The following is a 26,615-nucleotide window of genomic DNA, read 5'->3' on the forward strand; positions in this document are numbered from 1 at the left end:
GTGGGCTGAGTGCAAAGTCTTGGTTTAGTTAAGCCTTCATTGCTGTTGGTACACTGTGAGGAATTGACCTCCAGGGTAGTTGGCTGTGAGGACCTGCTGTGTCTATAATGGAAGAACTGCTGTGCTGGAGACACACTAATGGTGCAGGACTTGTTTCAGAGGGGCTTTGGTGCTCACTGAGTCTGCCTCTTGAATGTGTCACTTATGGATGTGAGTAGTTGAAATCTGGTGTCATCTCACACTGACCACTAGATACACTAGCTTCTGGATCTCCAATGGGGTGCAGGTCAGCTACTCTCTGAGGCCACCCAGCAGGAGCTACAGCGAGAACCACAGTTTCCTCCTCTTTGCTTAGGGTTTGGAGGTTTTGGAGCTGTCAGACCAGAGCTGCAGTTTGTTAGGTTAAGCTGCAATAGGGCAGACCATTTATATGTAAAAGCCGCTGCGTGGAGCTTGGGTGGGTTTTTTCATTGTGCGGGGCGGGGTCTCAGGGAGTCACTAGGGTAGGGTGTGGCAAACAGCAATGGCTGCCAGTCAGCCATCTCTATATCTCCGCGTTTCCAAGTCCCCGCGTCCCGCGCCCCAGCGCAGTAAACAATGATTGCTGTGCGCACCTCTGCAAGAAAGCCACCCTCACTTTCTGACCCGATGGCAGACAGTTCAGCTTCTCCCCGTAGGAGTTGGGGTCCCCAGCGTCTCCCCAGAGATGGAGTTCAGAGTAATCGGGAGCTTGTCTCCCTTCAGGTTGAAAAAAGCAGCGCACCCAGTTGCCCGCCACCAGCCCGAATCGCACGCCTCCGTACCTCAGCTTTTCAGCGCTTGTACACGTCTCAATGCTCTTTTCTCTTTCATTTTAGTTGTACAACTTTCACTCAGCCAGCTTTCCTGTGGTTCTGAGTGATAGACGTTTTGTCTTTTAGTTGTAGTTTTGAAATTGTTGTGTGAGGCAGCAGTTCAGGTGATTACCTATGCCACCATCTTGGTTTCCTCTCTCTATCAATAATTACTTTAAATGTAAATGGATTAAAGCCCCAATCAAAAGACATAGGGTAGCTGAGTGGATAAGAAAACATGATCCGTATATCTGCTGTCTACAGGAAACCCACCTCAGAACAAAGGACTCACACAGACTGATGGTGAAGGGATGAAAAAGGTTTTTCAGGAGAATGGAAATGAAAAAAAAAAAAAAGCTGGGGTAGCAATACTTATATCTGACAAATTAGATCTCAAAGTGAAGGATATAACAAGAGATAAGGAAGGCCACTTCATAATACTACAGGGAGAAACACAACAAGAAGATATAACCCTGGCAAACATATACGCACCCAATACAGGAGCACCCAAATACATAAAAACACTTCTGGAGGATATCAAGGGAGAGATTGACAGCAATACAGTCATAGCAGTGGACATTAATACCCCACTATCACCATTGGACAAATCCTCTAAACAAAAAATCAGCAAAGAAACATCAATCCTAAATGACTCACTAGACCAGATGGAATTAATTGACATCTTCAGAACATTTCACCCCAAAGCCACGGAATATACATTCTTCTTAAGTGCACATGGATCATTTTCAAAGATAGACCATATATTGGGTCACAGGCAAAGTCTCTTCAAATTCAAGAAGATAGAAATGATATCAAGCATTTTCTCAGATAATAACGGCATAAAACTGGAAATCGACCACAATAAAAACAATCCAAATAAATCAAACACATGGAGACTAAATAGCATGCTATTAAACAATGACTGGTTTACCAAAGAGATCAAAGAAGAAATAAAAAGCATAATAGCAACAAATGGCAATGAAAACACAACAATCCAAAATCTATGGGACACAATGGAAGCAGTCTTGAGAGGGAACTTCATAGCTCTACAAGCCTACAGCAAAAAATAACAAACCATGGTAATAAATTACCTAACCCTAAAACTCAGAGTTAGAAAGAGAACAACAAGAAAACCCAGAGTAAGCAGAAGGAAGGAAATAATAAAGATGAGAGTGGAGATAAATGAAATAGAGACCTCAATAAATAAATAAATAAATAAATAAACAAACAAACTATACAAAAGATTAACAAAACCAAGAACTGGTTCTTTGAAAGGATAAACAAGATTGATGAACCTCTAGCCAGGCTCACCAACAAGCAAAGAGAGAGGACCCAAATAAACAAAATCAGAAATGAAAGAGGCGAAATAACAACCAATCCCACAGAAATACAAACGATTATGAAAATGCTATGAACAATTCTATTCCAACAAAATGGACAACCTAAACGAAATGGACATATTCCTAGAAAAATAAAAGCTCCCAAAACTCAACCAAGAAGAATCAAAAAACCTGAATAGGCTGATAACTACTGAAGAAATTGAAAAAGCAATCAAAAATCTTCCAGCAAACAAAAGTCCTGGGCGGATGGCTTTACAGGGGAGTTCTACCAAACATTCAAAGAAGAACTAAAGCCTATCCTCCTCAGACTATTCCAAAAAATTCAAGAGGAAGGCACACTTCCAAGCTATTTCTATGAAGCCAGCATTACCCTAATCCCAAAACCTGATAAAGACACCACAAAAAAAGAAAACTACAGGACAATATCCTTAATGAACATAGATGCTAAAATCCACAACAAAATTCTAACAAATTGGATTCAGCAATACATTAGAAAGATCATACACCATGACCAAGTGGGATTTGTTGTGGGGATGCAAGGATGGTACAATATCCACAAATCAATAAATGTGTTACATTACATAAACAAACTGAGAGACAGAAATCACATAATCATATCAATTGATGCAGAAAAAAAAACATTTGACAAAATCCAACACCCTCTCTTGATAAAAACTCTCAGCAAATTGGCAATAGAAGGATCATACCTCAACATAATTAAAGCCATATATGACAAACCTACAGCCAACATCATACTTAATGGGCAAAAAGTAAACTCATTTCCCCTAAGAATAGGAACAAGACAAGGATGCCCACTTTCACCACTCCTGTTCAACATAGTATTAGAAGTCCTAGCCATAGCAATCAGACAAGAAGAAGAAATAAAAGGCATCTAAATTAGAAAAGAAGAAGTAAAACTGTCCTTATTCGCAGATGGCATGATACGATACATAGCAAACCCCAAAGACTCCATCAAAAAACTACTAGACCTAATAAATGAATTTGGCAATGTAGCAGGATACAAAATTAACACCCAGAAATCTATGACCTTTTTATACACCAATAATGAACTCACAGAAAGAGAAATGAAAAAAACAATCCCATTTACCATTGCACCAAAAAAATTAAGATACCTAGGAATAAACTTAACCAAGGAGGTAAAAGACCTGTACTCAGAAAACTATAGGACATTGGGAAAAAAAAAGATAGAGGAAGACATAAACAAATGGAAGAACATACCATGTTCATGGATTGGTAGAATCAATATCATTAGAATGTCCATACTACCTAAAGCAATCTATAGATTCAATGCAATACCTATTAAAATTCCAATGGCATATTTCACAGATCTAGAACAAACTCTCCAAAAATTCATCTGGAATAAAAATAGACCTTGAATAGCCACAGCTATCCTGAGAAAGAAGAACAAAGTGGGAAGGATCACAATACCACACATCAAACTATATTACCAAGCCACGGTTCTCAAAACTGCCTGGTACTGGCACAGGAACAGACAGATGGACCAATGGAATAGAATAGAGAATCCAGATATCGACCCACACCACTATGTTCAATTAATATTTGACAAAGAAGGCATGAACATACAATGGAGTCAAGACAGTCTCTTCAATAAATGGTGTTGGGAAATTTGGTCAGATACATGCAAAAAAAAATGAAACTAGACCACCAACTTACACCATACACAAAAATAAACTCAAAATGGCTAAAGAACTTGAACATAAAGACGGGAAACCATAAAAATACTAGAGGAATCCACAGGAAGAGAAATCTCAGACATATGTCGTAGCAATATCTTTACAGACACAAATCCTAGGGCAAGAAAGACTAAGGAGAAAATAAACAAATGGGGCTACATCAAAATAAAAAGCTTCTTCAGAGCAAGAGAAACCATCAACAAAACAACAAGAAAGCCCACTGCATGGGAGAACATATTTTCCAATGTTATCTCTGATAAGAGTTTAATCTCCAAAATTTACAGGGAACTCATACAACTTAACAAAAGGAAGATAAACAATCCAATCAACAAAAATGGGCAACGAACCTAAGTAGACACTTTTCAAAAGAGGACATTCAGAAAGCCAAGAGACACATGAAAACATGCTCAAAATCACTAATATGAGATGCAAATCAAAACTACCATGAAGTACCTCCTCACTCCTGTCAGATTGGCTATCATCAACAAATAAACAAATGACAGGTGCTGGCGAGGATGCAGAGAAAAAGGAACCCTTGTGCACTGCTGGTGGGAATGCAGACTGGTGCAGCCATTGTGGAAAACAGTATGGCGTTTCCTCAAAAATTTAAAAATGGAACTGCCATTTGACCCAGTAATCCCACTTCTAGGAATATATCCCAAGAAAACAGAAACACCTATCAGAAAGGATATATGCATCCCTATGTTCATAGGAGCACAATTTAAAATAGCTAGGATTTGGAAACAGCCTAAATGCCCATCAGCAGATGAGTGGATTAGAAAACTATGGTACATCTACACAATGGAATACTACGCTGCTATAAAAAAGAAGGAATTCTTACCATTTGCAGCAGCATGATGGAACTGAAGAGCATTATGCTAAGTGAAATAAGCCAGGCAGTGAAAGAAAAATACCACATGATCTCACTCATTTATGGATAATAAAGAACATTATAACCTGATGAACAAAAAGATAGATACAGAGGCAGAGAAGCACTGAACAGACTGTCAAATTACAGCGGGAAGGCTGGGGAGTGTTGCAGCGGGTGGGGAGGGGACTAAGAGATCAACCGAGGACTTGTATGCATGCACATAAGCATAACCAATGGACAAAAGACACTGGCTGGGGTGGGGGGGGCGCAGGTGAGTGCATGTGCCGGCGGGTAGGGGAGGCCAAGGGAAGGTCAATGAGGAAAAAAAGGAGACATACACTGAGTGGCCAGATTATTATGATCTCTGTGTGTGTGTTTGTGTGTGTGTGTGTGTGTGTGTGTGTGTGTGTGTGTGTGTGTGTGTGTGTGTGTTAGAGGCCCTATGCATGAATTCGTGCATGAGTGGCATCCGGCCAGCCTGCCAGGGGGAGGGGATATGGGCGGTTGGTTGGCCTGCCTGCTGATTGAACTCCTGGTCGAGGGGACAATTTGCATATTAGCCTTTTATTATAGAGGATATAAAATGAGTGGCCAGATTATTCTGTGTTCAGAGATCATAATAATCTGGCCACTCAGTGTATGTACTACTATCTGTAATATTTTAAACAATAAAAAAAATTGTAAAAAATAAAAAGCTGTGGTACATTCACACCATGTTCTCTTAAAATCTACTTTGTCAGATGTAAGTATGGCCACACCTGCTTTTCTTTGTGTGCTATTTGCTTGGGGAACCATTTTCCAACATTTCACTTGGAATCTATATTTGTCTTTGCAGCTGAGATGTTTCTCCTGAAGGCAGCATATGGTTGGCTTTTATTTTTTGATCCAGTCTGCTACTCTGCCTTTTTACTTGTGAGCTCAGTCCATTTATATTTAGGGTGATTGCTGATGTGTGAGGATTTCATATAGTAATTTTATCTTTTGTTTTCTTGTAGCTCTGTGTCCTCATTTTTTCTTTTCCCTTGCGTTTCCATATGTTGTTTTAGTTTGATAACATTCTACAATTATTTCCAATTATTTTTTTACGTTATGTGTCTCCATTTTGGGGTTTGATTGCCATTAGGTTTATGCAAAACACAAAAGTTTCATGTATACAGTAGTAGTCCTTTTTATTTTTCAAATTCATTTTAGAGAGGGTGGAAGGGGGGGGGAGAGAGAGAGATTCATGTGAGAAAGATACATTGAGCAGTTTACATCGGCACGTGCCCTGACCAGGACTGAACCCACAACCCAGGTATGTGCCCTGCCTGGAAATCAAACCTGTGACCATTTGGTGTATGGAATGAGGCTCCAACCAACAGCACCACATTGGCTAGGGTAGTCCTTTTGCTGCCTTCTTTTTTTTTTTTTCATTTGAAGCCCAAATTTACTTCTTTTAAAAAGCTCAAGAGACTTTAAAAAGAGAAAAAACCAAGATGGCGGCATAAGGTATACACCTGTCCATGCTGCCTCTCACAACCACAGCAAAACTACAACTAAAGGACAAAAACGTCTATCACCCAGAACCACAGGAAAGCTGGCTGAGTAGAAGTTCTACAATTAGAAGGAAAGAAAAAAGCACATTGAGACCGGGTAGGACATGCACAGGCATGGAAAAGCAGAGGTATGGAGACGTGCGAATTGGGCTGGTGACTGGGTGCACTATTTTTTTCAATCCGAAGGGAGACACAAGCTCCCGACTGCTCTGAACTCCAGTTTCCGGCGAGACTCTGGGGACCCAGACTTCTATGGGGAGAAGCTGCACTGTCTGCCATCGGGTCGGAAAGTGAGGGTGTCTTTCTTGCAGAGGTGCTCGCAGAAATCATTGTTTACTGTGCTGGGGTGCAGGAAGTGGAGATGCGGAGACGCAGAGACGGCTGACTGGCAGCCATCGCTGTTTGCCATGCCCTAGTGATTCCCTGAGACCCCACCCCACCCAATTTACAAACCCACTCAAACTGTGCACAGTGGCTTTTACGTATGAATGGCCTGCCCTATCACAGTTTAACCTAACAAACTGCAGCTGGGTCAGACAGCTCCAAAACTTCCAAAGCCCAAGCAAAGAGGAGAAATCTGCAGCTCTCACTGTAGCTCCTGCTGAGTGGCCTCAGAGAGTAGCTGACCTGCACCCCATTGGAGATCCAGAAGCTAGTGTATCTAGTGGTCAGTGTGAGACGACACCAGATTTCAACTACTCACATCCATAAGTGACACATTCAAGAGGCAGACTCAGTGAGCACCAAAGCCCCACTGAAGCAAGTCCTGCCCCATAAGCATGTCTCCAGCACAGCAGTTCTTCCATTATAGACACAGCGGGTCCTCACAGCCAATTGGCCTGGAGGTCAATTCCTCCCAGTGTAGCAACAGCAATCAAGGCTTAACTACAACAAGACTGTGCACACAGCCCACAAAGGGGTGCACCAAGTGTGTCTACCTCAGGTGATTGGGGAGGCTGAACCACTGGGTCCTATAGGTCACCTACCACACAAAGCCACTCCATTAACACAGGGAAGCAGCCAAAATATGGAGACAAAGAAACATGTCATGAATGAAAGAAAGGGAGGAAAGCAAACTACTGGATATAGAGTTCAAAACCACAGTTATAAGGTTACTCAAGAATCTTCTAGAAATCTCTGAGGAACTTAGTGAGACCTTTAAGGATCTTAATGAGAATGCCAAAAAAAAAAAAAATGGAAAAGGACCAGTCAGAAATTAAGCATACACTGTCTGAAATAAAGAATAATATACAGAAATTCAACAGTAGACCAAAGGACCCCAATAATCAAACCAAAGATTTGAAATATGAGGAAGCAATAAACACCCAACAGAAAAACAAAAAGAAAAAATAATCCAAAAATATGAAGATAGTGTAAGGACCCTCTGGGACAACTTCCAGTGTACCAACATCCAAATTATGGGGCTGCCAGAAGAAGAGAGCAAAATATTAAAAACCTATTAGAAGAAATAATGACAGAAAACTTTCCCTACCTGGTGAAAGAAATAGACTTACAAGTCCAGGAAGCGCAGAACCCCAAACAAGAGGAATCCAAAGAGGACCACACCAAGACACATCATAATTAAAATGCCAAGGGCAAAAGACAAAGAGAGAATCTTGAAAGCAGCAAGAGAAAAACAGTTAGTTACCAACAAGGGAGTACCCATACGACTGTCAGCTGATTTCTCAACAGAAACTATGCAGGCCAGAAGGGAGTGGCAAGAAATATTCAAAATGATGAACAGCAAGAACCTACAACCAAGATTACTCTACCCAGCAAAGCTATCATTTAGAATTGAAGGTCAGATAAAGAGCTTCACAGACAAGAAAAAGCTAAAGGAGTTCACCACCACCAAACCAGGATTATATGAAATGCTGAGGGTATTCTTTAAGAAGAGGAAGAAGAAGAAAAAGGTAAAGATAAAAATTATGAACAGCAAAGGGACAACAAATACATATCTATCAACAAGTGAATCTAAAAATCAAATGAATAAAGAAATCTGATGAACAAAAAAAACTGGTGAATATAATAGAATCAGGGACGTAGAAAGGGAGTGGACTGACAATTCTCAGGAGGAAGGGGGTGTGAGGGTTGCGGGAAGAGATTGGACAAAAATCATACACCTATGTATGAGGACAGTGGGGCGGGGGTAAGAGCATGAAGTGGGGGGGGGGAATCGGGTGGAGGGGAGTTCTGGGGGGAAAAAGAGGAACATCTGTAATACTCTGAACAATAAAGATTTATTTTTTTTTTAAAAAAAGAGACTTTAAAAAGGCCCATAGGCCCTAAGGCCCCAAAGTGTCCAGGTTTAAGAACATCCTGAGGCTGTGTCCCTGGGTTTCTCCTTTTGTGAAGCATCAATCTGATCCTTGTTATTGAAACACCTCAATAATTCTCATTGGATCGTGGCGATTTCCTGTGACTCGCATTATCTGTCATAAGTAGCCATCAGGTTATGAACAATGAAAAACATAATACCAAAAATAATCATGAAACATCTGCAGATTCTACTTGAATTCCTTTCTGCATTATTCTTCACAGCCAGGCCCAGAGATGATCAGTTTGAGTAGCGTAGATCATGATGAGTGTCACCTGCAAAGACCAGTTTAAATGCAGCTTCTTCACAATAGAAACCAGGAAACACCCTGTCCTTTTGTTGTCCCAAAGGTCCTTTAAACTACCTTACTTATTATTTATTTGTGTATATATATATTTTCTTACTTATTTAGCTGCTCTGATTATTTTTCAAATCACTCTTTCAAATCACGGATTTTATCCTTTGCTTCATCTAACCTAATGTTTATTTCTTGTGTATTCATTTCAGATATTGTATTCATTTCTGACTGGTTCTTTTTTATGATTTCTATACCCTCTTTTACGATGTTGGAGTTCTCACTTAATTCCTTGAGCATCCTTTATAAACATTGTTTTGAACTCTATTATCTAGTAGATTGTTTGCCTCAATTGTATTTAGTTACTAGAGGCCTGGTGCATGAAAATTCATGCACTGGAGGAGGGGGTCCCTCAGCCCGGCCTGCCCCCTCTCACAGTCTGGGAGCCCTCAGGGGCGGAAGGTGATCTGGCAATCAGGGGAAGGTGACACCCCCGTCACACCTCTACTGCTGCCACTACCATTGCCGGCAGTGCAAGCCTCAGCTGGCCCTGGTTACCTCAGCCTTGGGTGGCCCTGGGAGGCTGGCCAACTGACATCTGAGGCTTGCCTGCACCTTGGGCTGGCCCTGGGAAGCTGTGGGGCTGAGAGGACTGAGGGACTCCTGAGGCAGGTGTGTAGAGCAGCCGGGCCCGCCCCTAGGCACCATGCCGTGCACCTGCTACCCCGGCGGGGCTGCGGGAACTGGGCGCCACCATCTTGTGGCTGTGGGCACTGCCATATTTGAGGGTGTGGCAGTCAATTAGCATATTCCCTCCTTATTGGCTGTGGGCGCCACCATCTTTGTGAGGGTGTGACAGTCAATTAGCATATTCCCTCTTTATTAGTTAGGATTTTCCTGAGGTTTTGTCCTATTTTATTTGGAGCATATTTCTTTGTCTCCCCATTTTGGTTGCCTCTTTGTATTTGTTTCTGTATACTAGGTAGATCTGCTGTGTTTCTCATCTTGGTAGGGTGACCTTATATAGTCAGTGCCCTGTGGGACCTAGTGGTGCAGTCTTCTTGACCTGTGATGGATGCTCCAGGAATGTCATTTGTGTGATTTATGTGGGCCTCCTGCTGTAATTGAGTATTGATTGCCATTGGCCCATTTTTTGTGGGGTTAACTCTCAGGCTGGCTGATTGTGAGGACCATTTTCAAGCATAGCTGCTGTTCAGGTGCTGACCACATAAAGTGGAGTTTACCTGAGCACTGTCTGGCAACTGCTGAGATATCCCTTTGAATGTGCTGCTTGTGAAGCTAATTGGATCCTACTCTGATGGTGTCTGAAGCTTGCCACTCCATGTGTTGGTTCTGGGCCTCTTCGGAGAAGCTCTGGTTCAGGTCAATGTCAGAGACTGCCTGTGACTGGCCCTAGGCATCCTGTTTAGAGTTATAAAGTGATCCATAGTTTGTGACTCTATCTGCTGGGCCTGGATGTGCATGGGAACAAGTAAGCTGTGCACCTAAACTGCTTCCACCAGCACTCAGACCAGGTGGAGGTCAGAAAAAGTTCCAAGGAACCCTGAGATCCACCTCCTCTTGCCTTTGACTGCCTGCTACCTGTTAGGCTTACTCACTCAAAGAACCTCTGACAGTACTCAAGTTACATGAGGTAGGTTCTCAGTGTGTCACCAGGTATGGGCAAGTGGTATTCACCAGATTGATACAGATTCAAACTCAGTTGCATTGCTAGGTCTGTGGCCACTCATCAAAAGTTCCAGTGTACACCTAACTAAATGTTACCCACCAGGGGCCTGCAGATCTTTGTGGTGTGGTAGAGTTTCAGGGATTCATCAGGGTGAGGCCAATAGAGTTTATCAAACCCAAGCAGATCAAGATTTGCCTGTGTGAAATGGGGGCTTTGCACCAAACCGGCATGTGAGAGAAAAATGTCCTCTATCCTTGGGCCACACAACTCAGTCTGTCCCAGATTCTTCCCTGACCTCCTGGAGAGTCTGAGCTCAGCAGGGTGTGTCTACCAGGAGTGCAGATGGTGGGAATATTAGATCTCTCATGAGTGGGTGAAGCTGGTCAGACACCCTGGAAGGTTGGGGAATGACTCCTCTAGATCCACAAAAGTCAGTTTTTCCCAGATTCTGCCTGGACCTCTTGGAGAGCCTGATCTTGGTAGAAACAGGCTGCCAAGAGTCAGGAGGGTGGGGCCATCAGGAATCAGGAGGGAGGGGCCAAAGGATCTCTCATGTTGGGGATGCACCAGTCAGGCTCATAGGAAGGTTGGGGGAATGGACCTTTCCCCAGAGCCACGTGAATCCATTTGTCCAAGATTCTGTCTGGACCTCCTGGAGAGCCTGACCTTGGTTGAACTTGGCTGCCAAGAGTCAGGAGGGTGGGGCCATCAGGAATCAGAAGGGAGGGGCCAGAGGATCTCTCATGTTGGGGAGGTGCTGGTCAGGTTTATGAGAGGAATGGACCTTGCCTCAGAGCCAAACAACTCAGCCACTGACACCGCCTGTGTCTGCCCAGACCCCTAGACTTCAGGACCAAGCAGCTGATTCCTCCACATGTCACAGGGTGGGGCAACTGGAAGTCTGAAGGGTGGGTCTACTACATTCCCCCAGGCCAGTGGTCGGCAAACCACAGCTCATGAGCCACATGCGGCTCTTTGGCCCCTTGAGATTTTAGCAAAGGCCAGCTTAGGAGTACCCTAATTAAGTTAATAACAATGTACCTACCTATATAGTTTAAGTTTAAAAAATTAGGCTCTCAAAAGAAATTTCAATCGTTGTACTGTTGATATTTGGCTCTGTTGACTAATGAGTTTGCCGACCACTGCCCCAGGCTGATGCCATATGGATGGGAGTTCACCCCCCAAAAAAGGTATCTGTGGTGTGGGTGAGGGTCTCAGCACAAGCTCTCCCCAAAGCCACAATCCCTAGTCTCTCCTCACATTACTCTAGTCTGCTCTGCAATCCCTCTGCCAGAGCCCATGGTGAGTAGCTGCCAATGAGGTTTTGTGCACTGGCCCTTTTAGAGGGTGCCTGGTTTTCTAGCAGACTCCTGCCTCCCCCAGCAGACAGAATCCCCACTAATTTTCACAGCCAGATGTTATATGGGCACCTATTCCCAGCTCTGGTGCTTTGGGCTGGGGAGCCTTGCATGGGATTGAGACTCCACACTCCTCAGGGCGGACCCTTGAAGTTGAGATATCCCTCTGGGTTTTCAGCTGCCACCTGTGGGTACAGAGCTTTCTATATCTCCACAGTCTTGATGTGGCTTCTCCTGTAAGTCCTTGGTATCAGACTTCTGTCCAGCTAGTCTTTAGTTAGTTATTCAGGTTTATTGTTCTGTATTTCAGTTGTAATTTAAGTTTGGTCCTGGAAGGAGGTAACTTCTACCTACTTCACCACCATCTTGGATCCTCTTTTAAAGTTTTAATGTGTTTTTTTTTTAAGTACTCATTTTGTTCATTGTTTTATTTCTGAGTTCATTAAACTGCCTATCTGTGTTTTCTTATATCTTGTTGAATTGCAATCTTGAATTCTCTATTATCTAAATGACATATTTCCATCTTTATGTTTATTTTTTGGAGATTTTTCATTTTATTTTTGAGCTGCCTTGTTACCTTGGCTGTTTGCGGTATTTAATGGAATTATGAGTGGAATTTCTCTACTAGATTAAAAAGAAGAAATCCTTCTAATGTTTTCTAGTAGGTGGCACTGAAGCACAAGTTTTTTAGTTCTCTTGCACTACCCTGGCTTTTCAGATCTCTGCAGGGTGGCGGAGGATGTCCTGTGTCTCCTACAAAGGTGACCATCTCCAAGCACCAACCTTTTGGGGAATGTGGTGGGCAATGGGGTTCCAGATCTGTGAAATTCCAGAACTGTCCTCTGCAGCCAGCTGCTCCTGGCAGTGCAGCTTCCTGAGGTGGGGATGGCATGAGCTTGGAAGTTGGATGGTGCCTTTGTGGCTTTTTTATCCCAATAATGGTGACTGGAAGACCTCCATGGCCTCCCCTCTATATCTCCACTTGTCCCTGGGATTAGCCACAGAGCACACCTATCACTCAGGGAAAAAATATTTCTGTTGTTCCAATTCTCAGATTTGTAGATAAGATGCTCTGCAACCCCAGTCTTTGCTGCAGTTTCTTCTGAGGCCTGATGCTAGCTCTATGAGGGTGATGCGAAGCAGCCTGGCTCTGTGACTTTTTCTATCTGGCCACACCTCAGTGTTTTATTCATGCTCGGGTCACTGGGTTCAGCCACAGTGCATATGGACCACTCCCAGAGGAATGCTTATAGTTTCTCTCTGCTTCTCCCGGTTGAGGGAGTGTTAACTCCAGATCTTAGCTATTGTAAATTCCTCCCCCTGTCCAGAGACCCACAGTGAGCTTTGGTCTGTCAGTGGCACAGTCTTAGCTCCTCTCTTTTTCTTCCTCTTTGCTTTGCTCAATCAACTTCAGATGTTTCGATGCACAGATCTCTGAGACAAGTTTGTGTAGTAAGCAGGGAATCCTTTGTTGAGTTACAGCTGTTCTGCTTGTTTTAACTTCAAGGGGAGAGAACAAGGGGATCTCTCATGCCACCATTTTTCTGATGTCACTGTATTGTTGTTGTTGTTTTTCAATTAAATCTTTATAGTTAAAAGTATTACATACAGTAAGATACCTTCCCCCCCCACACACACACACATTGATTCCTTCTAACCTGTCCCCATCCCCTGCCCGAGGCCTTCACCACCCTATTGTCTGTGTCCATGGGTTATGTATATATGCATACAAGTTCTTTGGTTGATCTCTACCCAGCCACCCACAGACCCCATTCCACAGTTTGTTCCATGCTTCCATGTCTCTGGATGTATTTTGTTTTATTAAATTCCACATATGAGTGAGATCATGTGATACCTGTCTTTGTTTGACTGGCTTATTTCCCATTGATTTTTAAAGAGAGTGGGAGAGGGAAATACAGAGAGAAACATCAATGTGAAAGAAACACATCAATTGGTTGCCTCCTGCATGAGTCCTGACCAGGGCCCAAGCTGAGGAGGAGCCTGCAACTGAGGTACATGCTCTGGACAGGAATCGAATGTGGGATCCTTCGGTCCACAAGCCGATGCTCTATCAAAACCAGACAGGGCGGGGCCCTTTTTTTTTTTTTTTTTTTTTTTTTTTACTGCTGCATAGTAATCCATGGTGTAAATGTACCACAGCTTTTTTATCCACTCATCTACTGATGGGCACTTGGGCTGTTTCCAGATCTTAGCTATTGTAAATTGCACTGCTATGAACATAGGGGTGCATACATTCTTTCTGATTGGTGTTTCAGATTTCTTAGGATATAGTATTCCTAGAAGTGGAATCACTGGGTTAAATGGCAGTTTCATATTTAAATTTTTGAGGAAACTTCATACTGTTTTCCACAGTGGCTGCACCAGTCTGCATTCCCACCAGCAGTGCACAAGGTTCCCTTTTCTCCGCATCCTCGCCAGCACTTGTCATTTTTGATTTGTTGATGGTAGCCATTCTGACAGGGGTGAGGTGGTACCTCCTTGTCATTTTAATTTGCATCTCTCTGATGATTAGTGACTTTGAGCATTTTTGCATATGTCTCTTGGCCATCTGTATGCCCTCTTTGGAGAAGTGTTTATTTAGGTCCTTTGCCTATTTTATAATTGGATTGTTTGTCTTCCTTTTGTTAAGTTGTATGAGTTTCTTATATATTTTGGATATTAACCCTTTATCAGATGTATTATTGCCAAATAAGTTCTCCCATACAGTGGGCTTTGTTTTCATTTTGTTAATGGTTTCTTTTGCTGTGCAGAACTTTTTTTATTTTTATGTAGTCCCAATTATTTTCTCATTCTTCTACTTGTTTATATCTTCCTGTATCTCATTTTTCAATGTTACGTAGTTTCCTGAGTATAAGCATTTTAACCTCCTTGGTTAAGTTTATTTCTAAGTGTCTTAATTTTTTGTTGCAATGGTAAATGGGAATTGTTTATTTAGTTTCTCTTTCTAAGAATTCATTATCTATAATAAAAGCGTAACATCCTAATTAGACCAGACAGCCGAACAACCTGGACGGCCTTCCAGATGAAGCCGCAGCAGCAGGGGCCAAGGCAGAGGCAGTTGGGGGCCATCAGGAAGGCAGAGTGGTTAGGGGCAATCAGGCAGGCAGAGTGGTTGGGGTAATTAGGCAGGCATGCAGAGTGGTTAGGGGCAATCAGGCAAGCAGGCAAGTGGTTAGGGGCGATCAGGCAGGCAGGCAGAGTGGTTAGGGGCAATCAGGCAGGCAGGCAGGTGAGCAGTTAGGAGCAAGCAGTTCTGGATTGTGAGAGAGATGTCCAACTGCTGGCTTAGGTCCAATCCCTGCAGTCGGACATCCCCCAAGGGGTCCCAGATTGCTAGAGGGTTCAGGCCCGGCTGAGGGAGCCATCTCCACCACCCCCACCCCCACCATGCACGAATTTTGTGCACCAGGCTTCTAGTTGGTGTATATATAAATGCTATTAATTTCTGGGTGCTCATTTTGTATCCTGCTACATTGCTGTATTCCTTTATTAAATCTAGTAGTTTTTTGGTGGAGTCTTTAGGGTTTTCTATGTACAGTATCATATCATCTATGAATAATGAGAGTTTTACTTCTTTCTTTCCAATTTGGATGCCTTTTATTTCTTCTTCTTGTCTGATCACTGTAGCTACGACTTTCAGTACTATGTTGAATAAGAGTGGTGAAAACGAACATCCCTGTCTTGTTCCTGGTCTCGGGGAAAATGGTTTTAGTTTTGGCTCATTGAGTATGATGTTGGCTGTAGGTTTGTCATATATGGCCTTTATTACTCTATTGTGTTTTAAATACTGACAATATCTTAACTTTTTCAACAGATGACATACATTTATAATAATAATTTGAATGTGTCTGCTCATTTTAACTTTTGTGTCAGTTCTGGTTTTATTTCAATTGATTGATTTATTGATTGGTTTTGCCATTATGGGTCATCTTTTTTCTGCTTCTTTACATTTTGGGGTCTTGGGCATTTCTGTATTCTTTGAAATACATCTTAAATTTGGTTTTGGAAGAATTAAGTTACTTCAAAATGTTTTGAATATTTTATATCTGTTTTGCTTAGTCCAAAGTTAATTGTTTCCCACTATTAAGGCAAGATTCTTCTGTGTAATCTACTCACTTCTCTGTGGATCTTAAAATGTTTTAATCTGGCTGTGGGAACAAGCAACCTACCTGGTCCTAGATGAGTGTCAAGGACTGTTCCCTCTGAACCCTAAATGGTTTTCTTCTTTCTCAGGCAGTTTCCTCACATGCATATGTTGATCATTTCTTATGAGAATATTCTTGGGGGGCCCACTTTTGATCTCCAACTTTGTCTCGGCATGCATCTGTCTTTTCTTCAATTTTCTTTTCTCACCAGACTCTCGGGTTTCTATCTCCAACTCAGGTAAACTGTTGGACTCTGCCTGAATTATTCAGCTCTGTGTTGGCTTTGAAACTATGCTGGAGCATTTTCTGTTCAATTCTCAGGAATCATTACCTTTGTTTCCTGATATCTATTATAAATATCTATTATAAATAAATATTTGTTTCACATGCAATACCATCACACCATGCATTTTTCAAACCCTTTGTCTTATTCATTATGTTGATCATAATTCATAATTATTTTATGTACCTTTGCTTTTTTCTGTCTTCCTTTACCAAAGCTTTATTAAAGGTGGAACTATGTATCACTTATTTTTAAATGTAATTCTTAACACATAGAATAATGTCTGGTATACAGTAGATATTCAGTAGTTTTTTTAATTAATTGGAATTGATGATTTATTGCCTACAGTGGTTAATAGCAATGAAGTGCGGGGTTATATTCAGGTTTCTGGTTTGAACATCTTAGTGAATTTGGGGGTCATTCACTGACCCAAGGAATATAGTTGAGGGCTATAAATTCAGGACATGATAATGAGCAGAGTTTTAGACATACTGAATTTGAAATATTTATAAATAGTTAAACTAATGTTTCTGGTAGACATTTGGAGATATAGAGCTATAGCTTTGGAAAGATGATGAATAAAAGAGATTACAGTATTATTAACATCTATAAGGTAAATGAATTCATAGGAGAAAATTAGTTTCCCTAGGACAGTCATTTTAAACTGGGGATAATTATGTCCATCCATAAAATGTCTATAATAATACCTGGAGATAGTTTGGTTATCGTAACCAAAGAAAAGACAGATGAGGAGAGAAGTGCTACTGGCATCTGCAGGGTAGAGACCAGAGAAGCTCCTAAACATCCTACAGGTTAGAGGTGAGCCCTCCAAAACAAAGAATTCTTTAATACAAAGTATCTATAGTGCTACTATTGAGAAGCCCAGAGTTTGTAGACACACTCTCCTAGTGTTGTCAATTTGCCAACACTAGCACTTATTTCCAAGGTGTCTCCTACATTGCAAAAGAGAACCCATGAACTGCATTCCCCAAAATTGCCTTCTCTGTTTTCTTATTAGTTAGGATTTGCCAATTAGAGGCACCAACAGACAGAATTTAGATTCACCTAAGTGAGCTCTTAGGAACCACAGGATTTCTAATTTCAGGCTAAAATATTAGGAGTCCAAGAGACACTTTAGTAGAGTTTTCAAACATGTTCTGTGAAGGACTGGATAAATATTTTAGAGTCTTGCTACAGTTGAATAAGCCCATAAATACTATATTACACTCTTCATAGATAGAATATAAAGAGGTCTTCATTTTTATTAGCAAATATAGATAGATATACATACCCCTGTGCCTTTATACTTACTTTGACTAATATACAAACTCAGTGAGCCTGAAAATATTGTTTCTTGTACAAAATATCATTATATCTGATTATATAATGTTGATTGTTCTAAGAATAGAGGATATGAGCATTTGCCTTTCACAAGTGATAGTGACAGGTATCAAGTTATTTTTCTTTTATTTCATAGGAATTTGGTGCCAAAGTAGCAGTAAACAACATGTCTTTGAAATTATATAAGGGGCAGATCACTATTCTTCTTGGAGAAAATCAGGCAGGAAAAACTACCACCTTGTCTATTCTCACAGGTATGTATTCAACTCTGTCCAGAGCAGAAGTCAGGCTTCTTCTAAGACTGTAGATCAATCAATAACTTGTGATGTTTGTTGAGTATGTCATTTCAGCCTTAGTGTTAGTACAGTTTCAATTATTTACAGCCAAGATGCTTCATTTGATGTAAAACATTTCATTCATTTATTCAGTGATAAATTTTATATGTAATTATTTTATAGGAATTTATAATACAGGATGATTACAAAGCTGTTACACTCAATTTTATACTCTGATGGAAATACAGACAAAAAACTTGAAACTAACATCATAAGTAAGATGATAGATATTACATGTAGGATACCATTCACATATAATAGTGATGAGGAATAGGGAAGTGACATCAATCTGAGACAAATACAACATATAAAGGGCTATGAAGGAAAAGAAAGAAGAATATTATAGGTATAAGCAAAGACCAGGAGGCTCAAAAGCAGAGGTCATCTATACAACTAGATCAGATAAGAAAGAAATTTAATGGCAAAAGGTGAAGTTGGATAAGTAATCAAAAGGTCCAATCATGTCTGGAAGATGGTGGCTGACGGGACAGCAGGCTACAAGATAGTGTTTGAGTGAGAGAGCGAAAGGAGAGTGTGTGGATGTGTGGGGAGTGTCTGTATTTGTGAGTGAGGGACAGCTACATTCCACATGACTGTTGGGGACTGGCGGACCAGGCTCCCCTGGCTTGGCAGCCTCTACTATTGCTGCAATCTCTCCCAGAGTGGCCGGCTCTGCCACAAAGACTGCATCATCTTGAAGGGGAGAATGGCTGTGATCGGAAGCCCGGCCTTACCTTCAACCGGGGAGACCTCAGATACCTCCCGGGACCCTACAACCACAATGCCCAGGGACCAGCTGCCTCAGCTGTGAACCCACGAACACCAAAACTCTAGCCTCCCCAACCGCGGGCACCTAAAAAGTCTGTCCAGAGGGAGACAAAGCGGTGACAAATACGTGAACAGGCCCTGCACCTTCTCACTGACCAGATAGAAGGAACATCTGAATTGAATAACATCCACCTGGAATTGGTGAATTAAACACAGCTGGTGAGGCAATTCATGGACAGAAAGGTCAGAGATCAATCACCTAGAGAGAGGTGAGATCTGGGATCCAAGCTGGAGGGAGAAACATGTGCAGCGGGATCTAGAGTCTCAGAGGGAGACTGTGCTCCACCAAACCCTTGGGGTCAGTGTAGGCCTTGAAAGTGGAAGGGGGTCCACAGGGCTGCTGGCAGAGGCAGACTCTAGATATACGCCCACATCCGTGAGAATCTGTGCCCAGAAAGGAAGCCTGAGGTTCTATACCAGCTGCACAGTGCCAGGGGAAAAAGACACGAGTTGACATGATTCCCTTTTGCTTGCTAAGTCCAGTACATAGGATCTTCCAATTAAAAACACTCACTGAGACTGCAGGGGAAAGTTGTTTTTGTGGAAACTGGGGGTCAGAATAAGGAGAAACGAGCAGGAAACCAGGTCTGGGGCAGTTTGTCCCTACAACCCAGTATTAAGTGCGGCAGGGAAAGAAGAGTCTAAACACTGTGTAGAGGTGCCATTTAGTCCCGGATATTAATACAAAACCCTGCCACCCAGGGGTTGTCTCAGAAATTGACTCTTGTGTAAATACAACTGAAGGCAGGGAGGAACAAAGTGAGCAGAGATCCCACCTGCTTGAAAACAAGGTTGTGGCTTATGACACAGAGGAACAGTAGATCGCAGGAAACTTCAACACTGTGCTGACTGCCTGACAGGAAACAGATGTGCCAAACAGAACAGTAGAGGAAGTAAACAACCTTCACTACTTCACTTTTTTATTTTATATCTTTTACTTAAGAAACTAAATTTTTTTCTCACTTGATTTTACTTTTTTATTATTATATATTTATTTTTTATTATTATTACTACTACTATTATTTTACCTTATTTAAAGTTTTATTTTATTTCATTTTTTTCTTATTTTATTTTAGTTTATTTTCTTTTTAGATTAGTGTTCTACATTCTATATTTATTTTACCATTATTTACTCTATTTTAATTTTTCCTTTATGCCAACACTCTCTTCCTCACTTTTCCCCTTTTTCGTCCTGTTTCTCTTACCCTATTCCTGCTTTAGTTTTTCTCTATCCTTTCTTTTTACCCACTGTTAAAAATTGATCTTACTCATATATCTAATTTCCTCTCCCCTGCTCCAAGTCCATGCAGACTTCTCTCTTCTTTTTTTCTCTATCCAAAATTTTTTTCTTCCTTTTTTTTTCTTTTTTCTTTCTTTCTGTCTTGTTGTTGTTTCATTGATTGTTTGTTAGTGCGGTTTTTTTCCTATTTTTGCTTCTGTTTTTCCTCTCCTCTTCTTCTACTAATAGCTTAATTAATTCCAATCACCAACTCAGGCCTCTCTACTCTCTATTCTCATTTTCCAATAATAGATGAATACATAGATAGATAGATTAAAGAAAGGGGAAAATGTGTATATATACATATATATGTGTGTGTGTGTGTAAGTATTCTTTTATATATTTTTTATTTATATATATAGTTTTTTTTTTTATTTTTCTTCTTATATACTCATACTCTTTCTACTTCCTCTTTACTGAATAGTGGCTATTTTCCCATTCATTCAATTCCTTGATCCTATCTTCTGGAAATAAGCTCTAACTCCTCAAATTCATCTGGGTGTTTCTTGTTTGGGTGTTTGTTGTTTCCATTCTTTGGATTAGTTGTTGTTTGTTGTTTGCATTCATCTCTGGGTATTTGTTCTTTGCATCTATTTGATTAGTTATTGTTTTTTTGGAGTTTTATCCCCATATATATATTTTCCCCCTTCTTTTTTCTTCTCTTGTTTTTTACTCTCACATTTTTCCTTTTCTCAGTATCATTCTTGCGCCCTTTTCTCTCCCCTAATTCTCTTTTCTCTGGTGGTCACCTTTATTTGGGGTTATGGGTATTGTGAATACATTTGTGTTTGGTGCCCTGTACATTTTGTCTTTTTCGTATTGTATTTTGTGCCTTTAAGTCAATGGAGGACAGAGAGAGCTACATAACCAGACACCCTGAGAGGAGCGATCATAGGGAAACAAAGAAACAGCCCACACATGAAAGAAAAGGGGGAATCACCAGAAAAGTAAATGAAATAGAGGCAAGCAATTTGTCAGAGAAGGAATTCAGAGCAATGATTATAAGGACGCTAAAAAAGATGGAAGACAAATTCAACAATATGTGTAAAAACCAAGAGGAAATGAAGAAGAACCAAGCAGAAATGAAGAATGACATCACTGCAATAAAGAACACAATAGAAAGCATCAACAGCAGACTAGAAGAAGTAGAGGACCACATCAGTGAGCTACAGGACAAGGTAAGAAAATATACCGAGGCAGAGCAGCAACTAGAAAAAAAAAACAAACCTTAAAAAACAGGAGGAGAACCTAAGGGAACTTTGGGACAATATGAAACAAAACAACATTTGCATAATAAGGGTACTAGAAGGAGAGGAAACTGAGCAAGAAATAGAAAACCTGTTTGAAGAAATAATGACAGAAAACTTCCCAGATATTGGCAAGAAAAAAAACTCATACAAGTCCAAAAAGCTCACAGAGTCCCAAACAAGATGAATCCAAAAAGACCGACATTAAGACACGTTATAATGAAACTGGCAAACACCAATGACAAAGTAAAAATCTTAAAGGCTGCCAGAGAGAGACAGAAAGTTATCTACAAAGGATCTCCCATCAGAATATCAAAAGATTTCTCAACGGAAACACATCTGGCCAGAAGGAAATGGAATGAAATATACAAAGTCATGCAAAGCAAGGGTCTGAATCCAAGAATACTGTACCCAGCAAGGCTATCAATCAAAGTTGAGGATGAAATCAGGAGCTTCACATACAAAAAAGGACTAAGGGAGTTTATTACCACCAAACCAGCAATACAAAAAATGCTAAAGGGTCTGCTGTAAAAAGAAATAGGAAGGGAAGAAGGAACAAAAGCATGAAGAATAAAAATGGTGACACTCAAGTACCTATCAATAATAACTTTAAATGTAAATGGATTAAATGCCCCAATCAAAAGATATAGGGTAGCTTAGTGGATAAGAAAACAAGACCCATATATCTGCTGTCTACAGGAGACCCACCTCAGAACAAAAGACTCACACAGACTGATGGTGAAGGGATGGAAAGGTTTTTCAGGAGAATGGAAATGAAAAAATAGCTGAGGTAGCAATACTTATATCTGACATATTGGACCTCAAAGTGAAGGCCATAACAAGAGATAAGGAAGGCCACTTCATAATACTAAAGAGAGCAATTCAACAAGAAGATATAACTCTGGTAAACATATATGCATCCAATACAGGAGCACCAAAATACATTAAAAAAAAAAAAACTTTGAGGGATATCAAGGGACAGACTGACAGCAATACAGTCATACTAGGGGACTTTAATACCCCACTATCACCATTGGACAAATCCTCTAAACAAAAAATTAGCAAAAAAACATTAGTCCTAAATGACTCACTAGATCAGATTGAATTAATTGATATCTTCGGAACATTCCACCCCAAAGCCACAGAATATACATTCTTTTCAAGTGCACATGGGTCATTTTCAAAGATACACCACATATTGGGACACAGGCTAAGTCTCTTCAAATTCAAGAAGATAGAAATCATATCAAGCATCATCTCTGATCACATGGCATAAAATTAGAAATCTACAATAAAAACAATAAAAAAATCAAACACCTAGAGAAGCCGTGGGCAAACTACGGCCCACGGGCCAGATCCGGCCCGTTCGGCTGTTCTATCCGGCCTGCAGAGCCGAAAGAGCGGAGGGTTCTCTTGCTCTCCCCTCCACTCCTTTACTTTGAATTTATATTAGTTCACACAAACATTCCATCCATGCTTTTGTTCCAGCCCTCCGGTCCAGTTTAAGAACCCATTGTCGCCAAAACCGGTTTGGCTCAGTGGATAGAGCGTCGGCCTGCGACTGAAAGGACCCGGGTTCGATTCCGGTCAAGGGCATGTACCTTGGTTGCGGGCACATCCTCAGTGGGAGGTGTGCAGGAGGCAGCTGATCGATGTTTCTCTCTCATCGATGTTTCTAGCTCTCTATCCCTCTCCCTTCCTCTCTGTGAAATATCAATAAAATATATTTTTTAAAAAAAAGAACCCATTGTGGCCCTCGAGTCAAAAAGTTTGCCCACCCCTGACCTAGAGGCTAAATAGCATGATATTAAACAATGAATGGATTACCAAAGAGATCAAAGAAGAAATAAAAAGCATCATTGCAACAAATGAAAACACAACAATCCAAAATCTATTGGACACAATGAAAGCAGTCCTGAGAGGTAAGTGTATAGCTCTACAGGCATACCTCAAAAAAAACAAAAACAAGAAAATACGTTAATAAATGATCTAACCCTACAACTCAAAGAATTAGAAAGAGTACAATAGGGAAAGCTCAGAGTGAGCAGAAGGAAGGAAATAATAAAGATCAGAGTGGAGATAAATGACATAGAGACAAAAAAAAATACAAAAGATCAACAAAACCAAGAGCTGGTTCTTTGAAAGGATAAACAAAACTGATGAACCTCTATCAAGGCTCACCAACAAGCAAAGAGAGAGGACCCAAATGAAATCAGAAATGAAAGAGGTGAAGTAACAACCGATCCCACAGAAATACAAACAAATATAAAAAAAAATACTATGAACAACTCTATTCCAACAAAATGGACAACCTAGACGAAATGGACATATTCTTAGAAAAATAAAAGCTCCGAAAACTCAATCAGGAAGAATCAAAGAAATTGAAGCAGTGATCAAAACTCTTCCAGCAAACACAAGCCCAGTCCGGATGCCTTTACAGCGGAGTTCTACCAAGCATTCAAAGAAAAACTAAAACCTATCTTCCTCAGACTATACCCAAAAATCCAAGAGGAAGGTACACTTCCAAGCTCTTTCTATGAAGCCATCATTACCCTAACCTCAAAACCTGATAAAGACACCACAAAAAAAGAGAACCACAGGCCAATATCCTTGATGAACATAGATGCTAAAATCCTCCACAAAATTCTAGCAAATTGGATTCAGCATTACATTAGAAAGATCATACACCATGATCAAGTGGGATTTATTCCAGAGATGCAAGGATGGTGCAATATCCACAAATCAATAAATGTGATACATCACATAAACAAATTGAGAGATAAAAAATCACATAATCTTATCAATCAATGCAGAAAAAAAAAAACATTTGACAAAATCGAGCACCCTTTCTTGATAAAAACTCTCAGCAAAGTGGAAATAGAGGGATCACACATCAACATAATAAGAGACTTATATGACAAACCTACAGCCAACATCATACTCAATGGGCAAAAACTAAACTCATTTCACCTAAGAACAGGAACAAGACAAGGATGCCCACTTTCACCACTCCTGTCAGATATAGTACTGGAAGTGCTAGCCATAACAATCAGACAAGAAGAAAAAGTAAAAGGCATCCAAATTTGAAAAGAAGAAGTAAAACTGTCCTTATTCTCAGATGACATGATACTATACATAGCAAACCCCAAAGACTCCATCAAAAAACTACTAGACCTAATCAATGAATTCACCAATATAGCAGGATACAAAATTAACACCCAGAAATATATGGCCTTTTTATACACCAACAAGAGGTCTGGCGCATTAAAATTCATGCACTGGAGGGGAGGCCCCTCAGCCCGGCCTGCCCCCTCTCACAGTCCAGGAGCCCTCAGGGGCAGGAGGCAACCCGGCAATCAGGGGAAGGCAATGCCCCATCACACCTCTGCTGCTCACACTGCCGGCAGCGCAAGCCTCGGCTGGCCTTGGTTACCTGAGCTTCAGCTGGCCCTGGGTGGCAGGGCAGCCACCATCCAAGGCTTGCCTATGCCTCTGGCTGGCCCTGGGCAGCTGCCACCTGAGCCTTGCCTGCGCCTTGGGCCGGCCCTGGGTGGCTGAGGGGCTGAGGGGACTGGGGGACTCTGGAGGAAGGCGCGCAGAGTGGCCAGGCCCACCTGGGGGCAGGGCCGGCCTTGCCGCATGCCTGCCACCCCAGCGGGACTGGGTGGACTGGGTGCCACCATCTTGTGGCTGTGGGCACCGCCATCTTTGAGGGCATGGCAGTCAGTTAGCATATTCCCTCCTTATTGCCTGTGGGTGTCACCATCTTTGCAACGGCGTGAGTGTCAATTAGCATATTCCCTCTTTATTAGATAGGATAATGAACTCACAGAAAGAGAAACTAAAAAAAACACCATATTTACCACTGCACCAAAAAAATTAAGATACCTAGGAATAAACTTAACCAAGGATGTAAAAGACCTGTACTTGAACTACCAGAACATTGAAAATAAGAGATCGAGGAAGACATAAACAAATGAAAGAACACACCACGTTCATGGATTGGTAGAACCAACATCATTAAAATGTCCATTCTACCCAAAGCAATCTACAGATTCAATGCAATCCCCATTAAAATACCAATGGCATATTTCAAAGATCTAGAAAAAACTCTCCAAAAATTTATCTGGAATAAAAAAAGACCTCAAATAGCTGCAGCAATCCCGAGAAAGAACAAAGTTGGAGGGATCACAGTACCAGATATCAAGCTATATTACAAATCCATGTTTCTCAAAACTGCCTGGTACTGGCGCAAGAACAGACATATAGATCAATGGAACATAACAGAGAACCCAGAAATTGACCCAAGCCATTATGCTCAATTAATATTTGACAAAGGAGGCAAGAGCATACAATGGAATCAAGACAGTCTCTTCAATAAATGGTGCTGGGAAATTTGGTTAGATACATGCAAAAAAAAAAAATGAAACTAGATCACCAACTTACACCATACACAAAAACAAACTCAAATGGCTAAAGGACTTATATGTAAGATGGGAAACCATAAAAATCCTACAAGACTCTATAGGCAGCAAAATAGCAGACATACGTCGTAGCAATATCTTTAAAGACACAGCTCCTAGGGCAGTGGTCGGCAACTGCGGCTCGCGAGCCACATGCGGCTCTTTGGCCCCCTTGAGTTTTTAGCAAAGGCCAGCTTAAGAGTACCATAATTAAGTTAATAACAATGTACCTACCTATATAGTTTAAGTTTAAAAATATTGGCTCTCAAAAGAAATTTCAATCGTTGTACTGTTGATATTTGGCTCTGTTGACTAATGAGTTTTCTGACCACTGTCCTAGGGCAATGGAAACTAAGGAGAAAATAAATAGATGGGATTATATCAAAATAAAAGGCTTCTGCACAGCAAAAGAAACCATCAAGCCCTAACAGGTTTGGCTCAGTGGATAGAGCGTCGGCCTATGGACTGAAGGGTCTCAGGTTCAATTCCGGTCAAGTGCATGTACCTTGGCTGTGGGCACATCCCCAGTAGGGAGTGTGCAGTACGCAGCTGATCAATGTTTCTCTCTCATCAATGTTTCTAACTCTCTACCCCTCTCCCTTCCTCTCTGTAAAAAAATCAATAAAATATATTTTTTAAAAAGAAACCATCAATAAAACAACAAGAAAGCCTACTGCATGGGAGAACATATTTTCCAGTGCTATCTCAGATAAGGGTTT

At 41.1% G+C, this 26,615-nt stretch overlaps 1 protein-coding gene across 1 annotated transcript in view; it reads left to right on the forward strand.

The window, feature by feature from the left end:
- Positions 1 to 26,615, forward strand: part of LOC308252652 (phospholipid-transporting ATPase ABCA3-like) — a gene marked incomplete at both ends in the record, with an annotated part of 430,835 nt that overhangs the window by 132,746 nt on the left and 271,474 nt on the right. Inside the window, one exon of the mRNA XM_080677417.1 lies at positions 17,881 to 17,998. Within this exon, the coding sequence (XP_080533543.1) occupies positions 17,881 to 17,998 (118 nt within the window). The remainder of the gene's footprint in view (positions 1 to 17,880; positions 17,999 to 26,615) is intronic.

Source organism: Plecotus auritus (assembly GCF_963455305.1).
Source record: "Plecotus auritus genome assembly, chromosome: 7".
In the NCBI taxonomy this organism is placed as follows: domain Eukaryota; kingdom Metazoa; phylum Chordata; class Mammalia; order Chiroptera; family Vespertilionidae; genus Plecotus; species Plecotus auritus.